The 17,841-nt window shown below is 38.4% G+C and overlaps 1 protein-coding gene across 2 annotated transcripts in view; it reads right to left on the bottom strand.

Moving 5' to 3' along the window:
* The window catches only part of mbpb (myelin basic protein b), a 40,334-nt gene extending 22,998 nt beyond the window's left edge, over positions 1-17,336 (bottom strand). Inside the window, exons 1-2 of one of the 2 annotated variants that reach the window (XM_033981030.2) lie at positions 17,067-17,336; positions 7,017-7,075 (exon numbers count right to left, since the gene is read on the bottom strand). In XM_033981030.2, the coding sequence (XP_033836921.1) occupies positions 7,017-7,061 (45 nt within the window). In that variant the 5' untranslated portion in view covers positions 7,062-7,075; positions 17,067-17,336. Of the gene's footprint in view, positions 1-7,016; positions 7,076-14,399; positions 14,522-17,066 lie in introns of those variants that run through there. The other variant, XM_055227766.1, reaches the window with a different exon arrangement.
* Positions 17,337-17,841: the final 505 nt, after the last annotated feature.

Raw genomic sequence — 17,841 nt, 5'->3', positions numbered from 1 at the left:
AAGGAGTGTTGTGGAGTCCATTGGAAATCTGCACCTGCACATACCTACGGAGGATACATAAAAAGCAGACATGCTCGAGGTATGCTCTGGCTGTGAACTGATGGATTTCTTTGCTTGGTTTGGCTTTCTGCCTGATAAGGAACAGTGAAAAATCATCAAAACATTGAGGCTCTTATGACAAATGCAAACCATTTTCATTGCTGTTCTCAGAAAAAGCTGAAAAATCGCGTGGAAAACCCCCCCCAAAAAACCAAAACATGCCTCTGATGATTTTGTGTCATTGACCTTTGCTGGTGGTGTAATTACATTTTATTTTTCATGACATTCATGAATGAGAACTAATTATTGCAATAACCAAGGTCATTTAGCAATTATTAATTAAAATTACGCAAATAATTAATCTTTCTAATTCTAGTTGAGAGCTCCAGGTCAGCCTTAACTTTTTGAAGAAAATGTCTTAAGTTGCGCAAAGAACAATGTTTATCTATAATCAGGAGCACTTAGCCCCTGAGTGAAATCTTTTAGGAGCTAGAAAATTTAGGGGTGCATGCGATAAATTTCTTCCTAATTAATACTATAGACCTAATTTATATATGTTATTAATGCTTAATTGTGATGTAGCCAGCTAATAGATGTTTACTGCAGACAGATTTATTTATTTAGCAAGAAGCAAGTCATCTGTAAAATAATGACAAAGTGATATGAATAATGATAAAACAGTGAGTCTGGACGTTCATAATCATGCTTGAAAGCCACAAAGCCAGCATGGTGAGTCTATTTCTTCAGTTGGCTGTTTTTGGTTGTGGCTTATCCTTTCTTTATCTAAATCGTCAGATGATGTGAATGTAGTCCAGAAGGTTACTGCTCCTGTTGTCAGGTTAAGAAGCTGGATTATTGCAGAAAACTCTTTTTGTCACATCTGCTACAGAAGTGGTAATCCTGTGTGAACAATGCATTCTGCATGCTTATTAATATGTGCATTTACACAAAATCTGTGCTAATTTATTATAGAAATGTTTGTCGCATAACTCAACTCTGCGTCCAAAGTCTACAATAAACATCAAAGTAATGTGAACCTAAAATGAAACATGGGTCATTACTCATTAATTTTTGTGGTCTACTCTTTGACGTTTTTGTACATTATTTAATGTTCTGTTCTTCCAATTACATTCACTTCAAATTATCTGATAATTATAAATCAATGTTATGTCCACAGTTTCATAACATAACAACAACCCCACTACATGATGCCGCCACCCCCGTATTTCAATTTTCTCTTACGCTCCTCTAACTTGGATAACTACTGTGTACTTTTTGAGTAATATGATTTTGAAATAAGTGTACCCTTGCTTGAGCACATCTTTTGGCAACTCTACCCAATTCTGCATTTTAACTGGAACACATTAGAATGATAAGATGATAAAAGCAGTCTCAGTGTTGTGGTGAGGTCTAAAACCTGACTGAGAAACAACAAAAGAGTTATTCATTTGGATAAAGTTACTAAGCTGTTGGTAACTGTTTCATGGACTTTGCCTACAGTTGAAACCATAAGTTTACATACACTGTATAAAAAGACACATATGCTTAAATTTCCTCACTGCCTGACATGAAATCAGACTAAACTTTTACTGTTTTAGGTAATTTAGGATTACCAAAATTATTTCTATTTGCTAAAAGCCAGAATAATGAGAGAAGGACAATTTTTCATTAATTTCTTCAAAGTCAGAAGTTTACATACAGTAAGATCACTATGACTTTAAACAATTTGGGAAAACCCAGATGATGATGTCATGTCTTTGGAAGCTTCCAATAGGTTTAATGATAACATTTGAGTTAATTAGAGACACACCTATGGATGTATTTGAAGGCACACCTGAAACACGCTGCTTCTTTGTGTAACATCATGGGAAAGTCAAAAGAAATCAGCCAAGATATCAGGAAGAGAATGTTGGACTTACACAATTCTGGTTCATCCTTGGCTGCAATTTCCAGATGTCTGAAGGTGCCACATTCATCAGTTCAAACAATGATACACAAGTATAAACACCATGGGAACGTCCAGCCATCATATCGCTCAGGAGGGAGACGGGTTCTGTGTCCCAGAGATGACCCTGCTTTGGTCTGAAATGTGCAAATCAACCCAAGAACAAAAGCAAAAGACCTTGTGAAGATGCTGGATGAAGCCGGTAAGAGTGTGTCATTTTACACAGTAAAACGAGTACTGTACCAACATGGGCTGAAAAGCCAATCTGCTAGAAAGAAGCCATTACTCCAAAAGAAACATAAAAAAGCCAGATTACAGTTTGCAGGTGCACACAGGGACAAAGACCTGAATTTTTGAAGACATGTGCTGTGGTCTTATGAAAATAAAATTGAACTGTTTGTCCATAATGAGTATCTTTACATTTGGAGGAAAAAGGGGGAAACTTGCAAGCCTGACAACACCATCCCAACTGTTAAATACGGGGGTGGGAGCATCATGTTGTGGGGTTGTTTTTCTACAGGAGGGACTGGTGCACTTCACAAAATAGATGAATCATGAGGAAAGAATATTATGTGGAAATACTGAAGCAACATCTCAAGAATTCAGCCAGGAAGTTAAAGCTTTGGTGCAAATGGGTCTTCCAAATGGACAATAACCCGATGTTTTGGAGTGGCCCTGATCTCAATCCTATTAAAAATGTATGAGCAGACCCCGAAAAGGCATGTGCGAGCAAGGCGGCCTATAAACTTGGCTCAGTTACACCAGTTCTGCCAGGAGGAATGGGCCAAATTCACTTAAAACAGGAAATGTTTGGTATGATTTCATGTCTGACAGTATTTATAAAGTGTATATAAACTTCTGGTTTCAACTGTAAAAATGGCAGATTTGAGATGTGTCAGTAATTCTTCAGTACTATGGCATCAAGACTGTGCTTCTTTAAAAGTCTTGATAACCGCAGTTTTTAAAGCTCTGGGGAATGTTCCAGATTGAAGTGACTATGCAGGTGAGTGGTGATCGCAAACTGTTGAGCAGACTTTACAAATCTAGTGGATAACACACTGAGGCAGCATGTAGATGAACTCAGAATGGTGACAGTCCCTAAAAAGTGACTCAGTTCATTGTTTAGGATTGAGTTGTGGAATTGACGCCATTTTTAATGCCCTGAAACTTGTCATTAAAGAATAGTGCAAACTAATTGCACTTAGATGTGGAAATTAGTTCTAACAGCAATAGAAAAGAAGAAAGCAGACAGCAGACAGACTAAAACCTATTAAGACTTGAATCCACTGCATCATTCAACTACATATACATCACAGATTTGTTTAGTGTTACAGTGGGCTTGTACACTAAACATGACAAAGAGACAACAACATCTGTTGTACATCTGAGCTATTTTCTTGTCAACACTGCAGGTGCATGCTGACAAACTGCATACAGTCATGTGTTAAGGAATAAAGTAGGCCTGACATCTGGCCTAATAAAATGATCTCAATTTTTTCCATATTGTACCTGGCAGAAAATGATACTAGCTTGCAGCTGTTTTGGATTTTACCCCAGGTATCTGTTAAAGGGGAACGTTTGAGAGCTACTACTAAAGGGAGCAGCGGCTACCTGTCATTCAACTGCATTATTCAGCCGTCATTCAAAAACCATTGGGACTTAGAGTGGGCTGACGACTACTAAACACAAACCTTACTCCTTCTGTCACGCTCTGCTCTAGCTTGACTGTTCCTATGACAACCAGCTGTTGTGCCAGACCTTTCAAATTGACTCTGATTGTTCGCCCAAAGACAGAATAAACGACACACAGGTACGGGGATAGTCGGACACAAAATACTTTTCTAGCCCTGGCATGCTCTGGTTATTTATTTAACAAATTAGATTTATATTTTTATGGTTAATCTTTTGGTCATATTGTGATTCCCTAGTTCTCTGTTTATTGCAGAAGTCTGCTCAAACACAGACACTTTTTCCCACTCACTTCTCCTGTGCTGAGGCTGCTCCTGCTGTAGGTGAGGTGTGCTGCTCTCCTGTGCTAAAACTGCACCTGTGCTAAAGCTGAAATGTCATCAAAAAGAGCAGAGGCAAAATCTAAAAATGAGTATGCATCTATGACACAAGTCACTGAATTACTTCATCACCAAAAGGAAATGTTCAAGGAACAATTAAGACAACAACAACACATTTTTCAAGGATTGATTAATACTTGTATGGATACAGAGAAAATAAAAACATTTACAAGGGAGTTGCAGGAGTTAAAAACTAGCTTCAGTTCACCCAGAAGGATGTGGATGATATTAAGGCAGACATGGGTAAACAAAAAGAAGACCAGACTGTACTTCAGGCAGACCTGTTTAAAGTCTGTGACAGTCTGCTGGGAGTCACAGATAAAATGGAATACCCGGAGTCTCCATCTAGAAGAAATGGCTTGGTAATAGATTTTTTTTTTTAAGCACTGATTACCAAGATGCATACAGAGCAGGACACTCCACAGCTACAGCTCTGATCCAAATGACAGATGACTGGATGGAGGAGATAAATAAAAGGAGGTTCTTGGGGCTATGATGCTTGGTTTTACTGCTGCTTTTAATTTGACAGATCAAGAACAGCTTTTAAGTAAACTTAAATGTTGTGGGTTTGAAACATGTTCATTGTATTGTTTCAGAAGTTATTTAACAAACAGGAAACAGAAAGTGTTTTTCTATGGGTCATATTCAAATGTTAGGCCTGTGAACTGTGGAATTCCACAAGGTAGTCGCCTTGGGCCTTTATTGTACACATCTTATATAAATGACTTACCATATGTCAGCAAAAATGCCAATATATGCACATGATTTCATGGTATACATGTCTGCATCTACAGCAGTAGATTTAAGTATAAAAGTAGACGCTGAGTTAAAGCCAGTTGTAAAATGAATAAAGTTCAAACAAGTTAATTTAAAATGTTATCAAAACAAAATGTATTGTATTTGAATCAAAATTAAAGAAGAATGCAAACCCAATCTTAAATCTAACAGTAGGTGGCACTGCTGTGGAGCAGGTTGAAGAGACAAAACTTTTGTTCAAATACTTATTTGCCTCACTGTATAAGCAAAATTATTAATAGGATGGGTAAGGGTATATCAATGATTTGATATACCCTTACCCGTGCAGGAATCTTTCAACCAAAAACGAAAAGCAGAAAAGCTTTGCTATAGCTTAATGTGGATCCAGTAAATAAATAAATGAATAAATAAATATTGGTCAGAGTCTGTAAGAGTGAGTAACAGCTAAATTTAACCACGGTGAAGTGTCAACCTTCAGAAGAAGCAGATTACTTTATTAACCTCTTAAAGGAGAAAAGAAAAAGTATACATGAATTGTGATAAAATAGAAATTGTGATCTGACTCGAAGAAAATTGTGATATTAATTTTTTGCCATATCGCCCACCTCTACTCTAGTTTCCAGGCCAAATCAAGTTATATAAGTTCTATACTACGTCTATCGTTTCTTCTCACTACCATTGCAGGTATAAAAATTAAATGATGTGTGGGCTGCACCTATGGCCTTCCTGCTGGTTGGCACGTGGCCTGATCCGTAGCGCACCAGAGATCTCCATTACACACATCCACAGACTCGCCCAGGTGCACACTGCAGCCCCCTGACACTGCTGAGCTCTTTTATCTGTCATATCCCTTTGCCGTTCTTTCCGTTTTACTCTCCTATACAAGGCTAGGAAAGCTGACAACAATCCGGCAACCTCTTCAAATTGGATTGCAACCTCTGGGCTAATGGGCAAACTCATTATATTGGCAGTCACTTTGAAAAGCTGTGACAAAAGGAGCCTGTGCAAGGCTGAGGTTAATTGCATGAAGCCATTAAAACACATTACCATCTCAGTTTAAGCCCAGACAGCCCATACAGACCACACAGAGCAGCAATGGACTGTCATTACATTGTTAAAAGAAGAGACGTCATATCTTGATTATTACTCTGCCAAGATATAGAATGTTTTTTTATGTTTACCTAATATTTCCTTTATTAATTGTTGATGAGTAGTAAAGCTCAAAGTAAAATCTGTCCACCGGACAAAAAGTTGTAGGAGTGAAGACGTTCCGCTGACATTTTCGCTGCTCATCCAGATTTTACTTTTGACTTTTATTATGGATCAGATCTGGACGACTGAGAGATTACACAGACTTATTCTTGATGAGTTAATATGCATGATGGCACAAATATAATGGCCTTTTCTAGGCTCATTTACCTTCATTGAACTATGGATCTTCAAAAATAACGATATGTATTAGTCATATAATTAGAATCAAAAGTGTCCTTTAGCGATGAGTTATAAATTTCGTTATGAACTGTCAGTACCATTGCTGTAACCATGGCAACAAAATTCAATTAAAGCAGGACACTGACAGAGGCAGACACACAAAATGCTTAAACTAAAGCATGCTAAATATTAAAAATAATTTCATTCTTTTTCATTTGATTCTTCTTTGACTCAGTTTTCAACTTTGCAAGCTAGCTGTGCATTACTCTGAGGTTGAGCAGTAGTAGTAGGGTCATAGATATGTTAAGTATTTCAACCCTGCTAGGTAATTTGTCAATGCAGTAACAAAGATAACCTTAGCCCAAAAAATGAATAATCTATAATTTCTTGAATGGTATCTGAATTAAGCTAAACTTAAGATATAAGCTATAAACTAAGATTAGTTTGTTTTGTGCTGAAGAGGTGATATTATTACCAAGCCAAGTAGCAGTGAGTAGAATGGACAATCCTAAAAGCATAAAGATAAAAACTAAAACTAAAGAATACTTGGCATTTTCTTACTGAAGTGTGAGATTCAAGACTTCAGCAATGCTACTCATGGCTCACTCAAAGCAATAAATCAAGTGCAGAAGTTGGATGGTTTGCTTATGGCAGGGTCTAGAGTCCAGCTGATAAAGGCCAATGGGAAAGGCCAAATTAAATTCTCACAACAAACACAAAAAGGTGTGACATATACCAGCACCTTGAGGGCTATTTAATACAGCGTGTAGTCATACCTTAGTGTCCATAGAAGTCTCCCTCTTTCCTAGATGTTGGCCCATGCTGCAGACAGACACTGCAAGAGAGCACACAGGAATAGGACAATGAGAAGAAGAATGTAAACCACACTGCAGCTGGGTGCTGCTCCTTATCTAAGCAAATCAAGCGGAAGAATGTGTAATAAACAGTTACTTATTCAGTGTTTGATTTTATAATGGTATTGGGTATTCTGCATTTTTTGTAAAGACAGAATACACACCAAGGTCTGCTCTCTCACAAAAAAAAAAATCATTATGCAGACTAATGTAGATTTTTGAGTCTTGTCTAATTATTAACATTAAAACAGGACACATGGAAAGGTCGTAGAGGAGGCCATTTGTTACAGTAAAGGCAGAATCTGAGTGCATTTTGAAACAATGATACATTTGCCATCAATTTCTTCACATGTTTGGGTGAAAAAAATATAGTATATAAAAAATATAATTTCTATACCAAATGAGAATGCCTTCTTAAACCAACAGTTTGAAAGTGGGAAACTGCCCAAACAGAAATATGATGAAGATAAAATTATCATATAACTATAGTCTATTTGCCAGAGCCACCACAATATTCTCCACAGCTCTTGTAAACAGAAGGGGGATATTTCTGAAGCAACATTTGCAAACAATTAGTTTGGTTTCCGGGCACCAGGCAATCAACCTTTCTAACAAAATATTTGTCCAGTCAAGTGGAGCCGTGAGGTGACATTTTTGAATTACTACTGCTGAGTCGGTTTACAGCATCAGAGGGGAAAGATATTGTCCTACTTTAAAAATGTAATTAAAAGAGCTTTGTAATGTCCAAGGGAACATTGGTTCATTGTCAAGTTCTCATTGCAAAAACTGTTTTTCTAGTAGAGATGGATAGTTTCTTCAGTTCCCTGAAATAGATGTCAGGCAGAAAAGTTTGTATATGTTCAGTGAAAATACAAGTGCAGTGACACATGCAATGTTAGAACTGTTGTGGTTTTATTAAAACCACTCTGGATCAACAGAGATTACATACTACTATTGTGTGAGTCATTTCAAAATATTTTATTTAGTTCAGAGGTGCCCAAATTTTTTTTATAGAGGGCCACATCTCAAAACATATTTGAAGCGGAGGGCCACAGACCGGTGACCAGTGCAGTGCGGTGCTTTATACACAGCTTTGACAGAGCCGCTGTGTATTAATAAGGCTTGAAACACATTCATTTTAGGTCTGTATCACAATGAAATGTGATGTTTGAGGTTATAGTGGTAGAAATAGTTTAATTTGCTGTTTAAAGTACTGCTTATGTTTAAGTGGGCCGGTTCAGCAAGAGGCATGAGGGCCAATAAAAACTGGTCTGAGGCCCGCATTTGGCCCCCGGGCCATAGTTTGGACACCCCTGATTTAGTTTATATCAAACAGACTTTTGCAAATCCCTGCCTTTCAGAGCAAATATGTTTTGACAGCGGGCAGTCTCCTTTGAATGATCACAGCACAAACCTGGAGAGTTAATTCAGTCTAAGACTTTGATCTCAGCTGACACCTTCTTCCTTCAAAAAGGAAAACTAATGTAAGGAAAAAATATGGAACTTTAAGAACAGAAGTTGTCCAATGTTTCTAATAACTTTAAGTAATAGTTATCAAAGGTTATCCCAGCAACTATATACCATGTATGATTCATATACCCAGGCAACAGCAGTTCGCCAGTACAGACACAAACTAGTTACCTGTAGTTCAATGCATTGTAGGTCCAATTAGTATTGTAGGTTCAATTAAGAAGTAAGAGTAATCACTTTCTAAACTTTACCCACTGCTATAGGAGACAAACCCTAAACATCCTTATTCCTTATCAACCAATAAATTAAAACATAAAATATGCAAAGTGAACATCTAAATTCAACTATTCATTAACCTGTGAGTAATTTTACATTTCCTACAACAGGTCACTGGAGATTGCACATTATGGTGATGTTGACTAGCAAACACAATTGGTCAGGTGAGGTGAATTAAAGGGTTACACCTGTTTCCACAGTGAATACAGATTAACTGTGGAGGAAGTGCGATTACGTGCATTGTTCTCTGAAACGGGAACACAGAGGGGAAACACTGTTTACTCAGAGAGAGCTACTGCTTTTCAAACCACACACTCAACATTACAACTAAAGACAAAAGAAGAGTAAGGTTTAACATCATGACTGCAAGGACAAATCTGACACAAGCTGAAAGTAAAATTGCAGGAAAAAGTAGGCAGACACCTATCTTACACAAGTTTCTCCTCCACAGTCTCACTCACTCATCAGTCAAGCAATTGTTCTCAAATGCTATCGTGGGAAGTGAGTCAGACTTCTTATTGGCCAAACTTGTGACATTTTGCTGCTTCAGTCAGGTCTGAAATGTAAAACTAATCATCGATGTTCACATTGAAGAGGGAGGGCTGTCTCAGACTCAATGAATACATTATTGTCCTTTAATTAGATTACTAACCATACATACAGTCATCATCTATGTCTATAGTAGGCTACTCATTTCTCCACAGCTTGGTTACACACACAAACGGCACTAGCCTATATTGCAAAAACACATCTCCAGCACTCTATGAAGTTATATATTATAAAATGCTATGACACAAAAAATTGTTTCAACTCCATGGAACCATGGTATAGCTCAGAGCACAGTGCAAACTGAGAAACTCCAGTTGGCCTCAGAGTTGTGGATTAGTGCCTGCTCTGAACTCAAGAGGATTTGCTGTACGTCTCTCCTTGCTCTATTTCCCACATACAATCAAAAAAGTGTAAAAGTTATAAAACAATTCTGTGCCCTGTTCTGCGTGTTCTTTAATGTTGGGTATTCTCTCCACTTTTACCATTTCCAACACTGGGAAAAAAGGTACTGAATCCTCATAATGTTTTATTACTCACACAATTGGATTTCAATCACAGAAGGGCAATTTATCATGCCGCTGACTAAACAAACATTCAGAGTGCCTTAAATTACCTCTTTTCTTTTTGTGTATTTTTAGTTTTTCCAGTCAAGTAATTCAGCACTGAAGAGTGATGAGGTAAATTCTCCAAAAGCCACTAAACAGCTCTTCATATTGGCATTATTCACAGCAGCAGCAGAGGTCTAAAACAGTGACTATTTTATTAGACCTGAGTGTCTCATCCAGCTGGGTTTAAGATGCTGCCTGATGGTAATAGAGGACTTTACAACCAGTTCTTTAGAGGCACTGTGCTTCATTTAAAAGGTTAACATCAGCCATAAAACATGTGATATATTACTGTTGTCAAACTATGAAGGCACCTCCGATGTGTCTGTGCCCACAGTATTACAGTAAAGGTCTTGATATGTCTGAGCGGCTCCTGACAGAGCAGGTGAGTCAGAATCACGCTCTGGTCTGAGTGTAACAATAGTGCTGTCCCACTGAGAAAATGGTACCGGTTCACTCTTAATAACCTAACCAATTTGTTTGACACTTTCTCCTCAAAGACTGAGGCTTTAGTAATTTCAAGATTCTAGAGCATTTTAGTCCCTTTTCAGTCTGCACTTAACGCTCTTTTAATTGGAACAGTGCTCTAGCTTGACAAGCACTGGCAAGTCAATTGTTTTACATTTTTGTATTTTTTGGCTGATTAGTGATTCATTTTTCAGACTGGTGGTAGTAATAGCTGTCCTGGGGCTGACTGATGGAAAGTGGCTGCTCCAAATGCAATAAAGGCCTCTTCAACCACTCCTACATTCACTCCTCATACTCCTCATTTGACATGTCACATGCTCTGGAAGAAAAGTGGGAAAATGGTTAGCAATCTCTGTATGAAATCACAAATAATTCCCAGTCAACATTATTTAGACACAATATAAACAGACTACTGTTCTGGTATTTACAATGGCAAACATACTACTATGAATTATGTCAAACAATCACTCAGACCATACCAAAATAACTGCAGTAGAAAAAAACGCTCCTTTGTGTACAAGTTTTGTGAATGTACTCTATGCAATCTGAACCCAGAACTTGCTCAGCTTTAACGGTCAATAAGCCGCTGAGTTGACAAAAGCCTGTATACTGTGGAGCCACAGTGGAATGGTATGGGTGTGAATAAGAGGCTGTGCAGCTAGTTTCACTCCAGCACATTGCACAATCTAAACTGCGATCCTCGCGAGGATATGCAAGAGAACGGCTGTTGCATAATGGAGCGAGAGGCATGGGCAGAGGAAGAGAAGGCGGGTGTAAGACTACCAGAAGAAGAAGCTCTTAAACTTTTTAACACTTCTTTACAAAAAGTCAAAACAGAGTTCACTTCAGCACAAATAAGAACAAATAAAGTAATGATACAAACGGATTATGTTTTTATGTAAGAAGCAGTAATCAATAATTTGTGCCATGTTACACAAATGTTTCATATTATTTAGTAGGACAGGACCGATGTCTCTTAAAAACAGGGCTTATGAATAGGGAATACAGTACAACAAATGATTAACCTGGGGAGTGGATATGAATCATGTGTACATGGTGGAAAAATGCAGAGTACCCAAACACAAGTGTGTTTACCCAATGTGCCCTCCATCTTAACTAGTGCCAAGATTGTACCCTGCCCAAGGCTTAGAGTGGATCATCTAAGGTAATTGCTGTGGTACTGTAATGTACATCTGACAAACTAGGTTTATGACAAAACAATCTGTTTTAGGAACATTAACAACTATCACTAATCACTAACCACAATGTTACCCAGCCAGCCAAGGCCACATACTCTTATCAAGACGTATGGTCTGGAACCAAATCCTGATTTGAAAGGTGGAGTAACCACTCGAGACACAAACAATGGATGCTTATCTGGTGCACTATACAGCAATCTGATTTAAAGAAACCTGAAATCATGCCATATCTATTAAGAAGCATGAATCTTTCTTTTCAAATAATTTTCAAGTTTCAATTTTCGTGGCATGATCAAGGAAAATACACATACATAAAATTCTATATTACAAGTCAAAGCACAAGCTATGCCTTTACATGTAGCACCACATTACCTGAGGGCTTTCAGCTCTCTCAAAGCAAACAGTGAGGAGCTCATTAGATGTGTGAACACACTGCATGTTGATACTGAAACAAACCAATATACATGCATCTCCTGTCCAGCATTTCAAAGATAAAAGCAGGATAATTATAACAGTGTAATTATACAATAAGATTTATTCAAGAGTTAAATGGAACAATAGATGGATTTTCATAATGGTGGTGCTAAAGCTGTCTATGTCAGGCTTTAGGTCTGCAGGGATAAACAGGTTTTGTGACATAAATCCTCCAACTCAGGATTACAACAGCCTTTTTTATAACACTGTCAAATAGAAAAAAGGATAACCTCACTATAGCCATAAAACTCGCAGCAGGCGATGGAAACAATCTTAACAGTACCAGAAACAGGTCTTTATCCACTTGTTAAGCACATTTCCCTGCCTTTACAAACTGTTCACAATTTGCCACCTTGAGAATATTTTCCAAAGAGTTGGGTGTAGTGATTCATGTGAGAATGGGATTTGAGAAATGATGGAGGCAGGTAAACAAAAAAGTGCTATTCGCTATATCCTAGTTTTTTAACAAAGCTGTAAAAAACAATAAGGGAAGGAAAAGTGCTGCACTAAGAGAAAAATCTTAAAATGGCTTTAACTTCTTGGACTAGCCTGTTGGGAGTTAGCCAAAGTCAAGTTATTCATAACAAATTAAGCCAACTGGACAGGCCAATTATGCAAATACTTGAAATTGTATGCAGTGTGGTGTGTTGTTTGCGTGTATGGACACTGGCAGTATTGAGTGACTATTGACTTGCAGCTTGTTATGCCAGCTGTTGTGCCACTTTCAGCTGGTAATGCATAACTGAGATTTTTCATTTTGGGGAGAGGCTACCTCAAATTTACCGCAACATTTAAACGCTTTAGAATTCAGGCAACTTTAGGCAATTTTAAGTATTTGTCCAAAGCAGGGGTCACTGTTGGTTAGAGAAGCTGTAGTAGAGAATCCAAATCCAGATAGACATTCTGCAAAGTAACAAAGAAAGAATTCAGACTCATACAAGAGCTGCTGTATGCATGTCTTACCACGATCATACCAGGCCCAATCATGTGGCTTCATGCCTGTTCACAGTAATGTTTTGTCTAATTTTTGGTTGTCAATTTTTACATTTTGATAAAGCTATTCGAAAACATGACACCAAAGCTTTTAAGGACCATTACTGCCTGTTTGCCTGTGAAATGAATTGTGCAAGTCAAAAAAACTAAACAAAAAACAAAGCTATGCCTGGCAAATTTGCACAGAAGCTGAAAATTACACCAAACTTTAATATGTGAAGAGTTCCTTTATTGCCCTGGACATGTCCACTCACGACTGCATGGCTTTAACCCGTCAGCTGCTTCCTGTAACTATGCTCAGTCAATTATGTAATAACACAGAGCATGTGCATCAGGGTCAGTGGGGGAGGGGGAGCACAGACCCTACTATGACAGGAGAAACACACTGTAAAGTACAATACAATAATATACATTATTTCTTGACCAATATACCAATATTCTGAGGTATATTATGATGTTATTTTGTTCATAAGCTGGCATTTGAATCTTTTCTTTCCACAGCCTCAAAAGCAACATTATTTGACCAGACGAGATATTCAGATCTGCAATTTTGCATTTTCTGCTTGGTTTATTACTTTCTCTGTGCATATTTTATGAGATGAGGTTGCTGGAGCAAGAAAACTCTAAGGTTGAGAACAAAAAAATCATAATAAAACAGAAACAGCATGCTTCAGTTATTAAAGATTGCCATGGTGAAAGCAGCATTTCTGTGTGAATAATCAAAGAAAATACAAGGCCAGCTCTGTCAGCTCTTGGACTGATATTAAAACAAGAATACTAATAGCAAAAGGAGTCAGAATGACACTTAGGAGTGCAGTAAACATTTCCACATCCAATCAAATAAACATTACACAGTATGGTTAACACAGGCCAATATTACTGGGATAAATATTGACAGTAGGATGTAGTAGCAGATGGGAGCATGCAGAATTTGGACGGTTCTATAACCACTGAACCGCAAGCGTCATCAGACAGATTCACCCCTACACACAACTGAGGCCTGACCGGAGGCTCCAGCTCCACAACAGCAGTGTACACCAATGCGATATGACACAGACAGAGTTGACATTCCTCTTGTATGAACATCAAAACAGCAAGTGCCTGTACACTGTACAAGATACACTGTAGGTAATAGCTAATAATTAGCTAATATTTATTTTGGTATTTTGCATATTCTGCCCACTAAGTCCCTCTGGGGTGTTTTTGGCACAGTGTCCGAAGCCATAGAGTTTAATAAATACTCTAGTGAGGAAATTACTTTTGGAGTTTACCATCTTCTCCTTGAGCCTCAACCTCTTCATGTACATCTGAAGCGAGAGTCTTCAAGTAAGCCATCTGCTGGTATCACAGTGCGTTTCCTACGATGCTTCATGCTCTGACACCTCAGTGGATGTCAAGAGATTCAATGAGCAAAACCACGCCTTGGGCAGAACTATTGCATTGCTACACAGGAGATAGAAGCATAGCAGGTAATGTGACTCAACCTGTCTGCCAAGAACAGGCAGTACCAACTGGAACCTGAGAAACTACAGGAAGCTTGTCAGTCTGCGGGGACGGATGTTGACTAACCTCAAACGTCAAGTGCAACATACACAAAAACAACACAAACATAGCATGAGGAGTTGCTGTGATTCAAGTACAGCTGCCATTGAAGCTTCTCAAAGCAACTATGGTGGTAAATAATGTGGACTCACATAGGTGGAAAGCCAGCCTGTTTTAAACATGAGAGGAATGCTGTGTAGTCTACACCATGTGAAGGCCTGGCTTAGCAATTTTTGAGGTATTTCTCTCCTGGATAGGCTGAGACCAGTCCCATCGAGTACAATGGAATGCATTCCTGCACTATTCTGAGCTAAGTATAACCTGTAGTTTAGAAAAGATTTGAAACTAGGCAAATCAAAAACCGCTGGCATCTCACAGTAAAAAGTTTTCATATTTTTTCTCCTTATTTTACTACCACCTTTAAGACTGAGCAAAATCCATTGGGTCATGCCAAAGAGATGCTTACTCCGAAAGTAAAAGACAAGTTGGATCATGCTGACTGGAAACGGAGGGGGCATGACTGAATTACATCCAAGTTTCAAATTCCTGGGATATGATGTATCAAAATGAAATGACTCACAGTTTCATCCAACATTTGATTTGTGTAAAAGAAAATCAGTACACAAATCAAGAAGAATATTATTTTCATGAAGGATGCAAATTCATGCAATCCCAAGTTTTTCTTTATTTATTAGTTTATTTGTAAGGGGACAATGCACATTGATAAACATTTCTGTCAATGTGCCAGTATTAGCTATATAGCCAGTTTCCAACTGTAGTCCCCAGGCAAATTGTGTAATGTCAGAACAAAAAACAAAAATGATGCTATAGACAAAAAGATTAGTAAAAACATATACAAATGAAAAAGTCACATAAAAGCAGATTACTGAGTGAAATGTATAACAGCATTCTGCAAAGCACAAAGACATAGACTTGTAGAACAACAACAGATGTCAGCCAACAACAATGACACAGGACATGCACAGGCGGCAGGCAGCGCAGGTAATGTTCCAGAACTGGACAGCTCGCACCCTGAAAGCAGATTGGCTGAATCGTCTTTAGCAGATCTGGTGTGTCTGCTACACTGTTTAAAGAAATTATAAAGTGGTAGTGGAGACAGTCCATGTAGGATTTTTAAAAAGATTTGGGTCTTGAAATTTGACCACAATTTTCCAGTGTAACAGTTTATATTTAAACTGTTTGTAAACAGAATGATTTGGCTTCATCTTACAGCCCTGTGACCAGCAGGTGACACAGTAAGTAAGATGTGGAATTATCAGCGCTAAAAAATAGTTAAGCAGCTTCTTAGTTTTAAACTGTGCCTGATGTATCAATAATTAGCTTCCCTGTTTGGGTAACTTTCTTTACATGAGAAAATGGTGGCTGATGGTGTCAAACACCTTTTTCAAGTCCAGGTCTGAACTAAATATTCTCCACAGGTACCTTAAATAAATCAACACTTCTGCTTCATCTCATCCAGTGCGCATTATAGAAGAGCAAAGAAACATCATCTGAGAATGTCAACTAAATTCCTTCACATAAGTAAATGTGGTAGATCAAACTGCTTTGTGAGCTTATTTGTGTATTAATGGATACAACTGCCCTCTTGTCTTGTACTTGATGGATGTGCACTAGTGCAGCCTTGCCACAGCCTATTTCCAACAATTTGTGAATTTGGCCTACAAAAACACATCTAACTGCAAAGCCCATACTCAAAGTTGACAGCTGTTCTTTTTTAAATAGACTGAATCAAAACTAAAATGTCCCTTTAAAATGAGGGTGTATTAGGCTAATAACTGGCTAGCTATACCCTCCTCTGCTGTTTCCCCCTTCCTTTTCACAGCTGTACGGATCGATTAAAAGCTCTCCATTTAATGCCATATGTTCCTGCTTGTAAACCCATGTGCTTGCCCATCTACTCAGGATAATCTAGTAAATACCACGTGACATGCTTTATATATAGTCCATAGACCCCTCCCTTGTGTAAATGGTGTTAAAGAGAAATTTAAATGTCTTAGATTTCATGTGAGATTGAGGGGCAATGTGCAAAAACCCGTTTTGAGCGCATCTAGTGGGGGGTTGCAGCGTTGGCTCGTAGTGCAGTGCAGAGGTGGAGGGGCGAACACGTGACTAAAATACGGTGACAGCGGTGACAGTGACGCGCGTAAATAAATACTACTTTAACGTACGCATACCACAAGCTAGCCAAACAGCTGGAGCGTTTTGTTGTTTTTTTTTCCCCTAGCGGCAGTTGTATAATTCGTGAGTACAGTTGTAAACAAGTCGACGTGGAGTGGCTGTCGTAACTCCTCACGCGTCCGTAGTGATTGATAAATTAAAACACCATCTCTTATATTCATCCACCTTTACAGATCGCAGTTTCACAGTGCACATACCCGTGTCCGATAAGTCTGTGTCAAATGCATCCAAAGCGCAGCCTCGTACTGGGTGGGTGCCAAACTGACAGTATCTTCTTGTTGTCGTCGGGGGGTCGGCAACAGATTGAACCTCTTCCCCCTTTTGTGGCGCTGAAGCCGTTGCCTTGGTCACCTGAAAGCGTCCGTACAGAAATAAATTAATAAACCAAATGAAAAAAACACAGGAGAAGAAGAGAAACGTGTGACGATGGTGCTTCCTGATTTAGGCACAGTGTAGTGATGATGTTTGTAAAGGGGTGGGGCGGAGCGCAGTTTGAAGCAGCAGAGAAAAACGCTCGCGACAGTAAAGCACGCCTCGTAGCACGTGCATTGATTTTAGCTTTTACGCGCGTGACTTTTTGACAGGTTGGTTTTAAATATTTTTTTGAAATGTCTGTTACTCTTGATTTGACTGATGTTATGGGAGCGAGATTCCAAAAAAAAATAAAAAAATAAAAATCTGCTTTTATATAACGCAAATACCATAGGATAGAGCTGTTATATGCTGCTAGCACTGTTTAAGCTATAGGGACCATGCGCAGGTCTGAACAGGAAAAGACTTGCAGCTACAGTGTTTTAATTGAGCCTTTTAAAAATGCAGTAAATACCTCCCTACATTCCCGCGTGGTGATGTACTTAGTTTTAATTAAAGTTTTATTTAAATGATCATCACGTGTCAAGTCAAGTGATGATCAAAGGTCTGGGACAATTAATACTTTCATAATTAATACTACATAGCCTACATTTTAGACTA

This window comes from Periophthalmus magnuspinnatus, chromosome 16 (assembly GCF_009829125.3).
Source record: "Periophthalmus magnuspinnatus isolate fPerMag1 chromosome 16, fPerMag1.2.pri, whole genome shotgun sequence".
NCBI lineage: Eukaryota > Metazoa > Chordata > Actinopteri > Gobiiformes > Gobiidae > Periophthalmus > Periophthalmus magnuspinnatus.
This window is presented reverse-complemented; position numbering and strand designations above follow the sequence as displayed.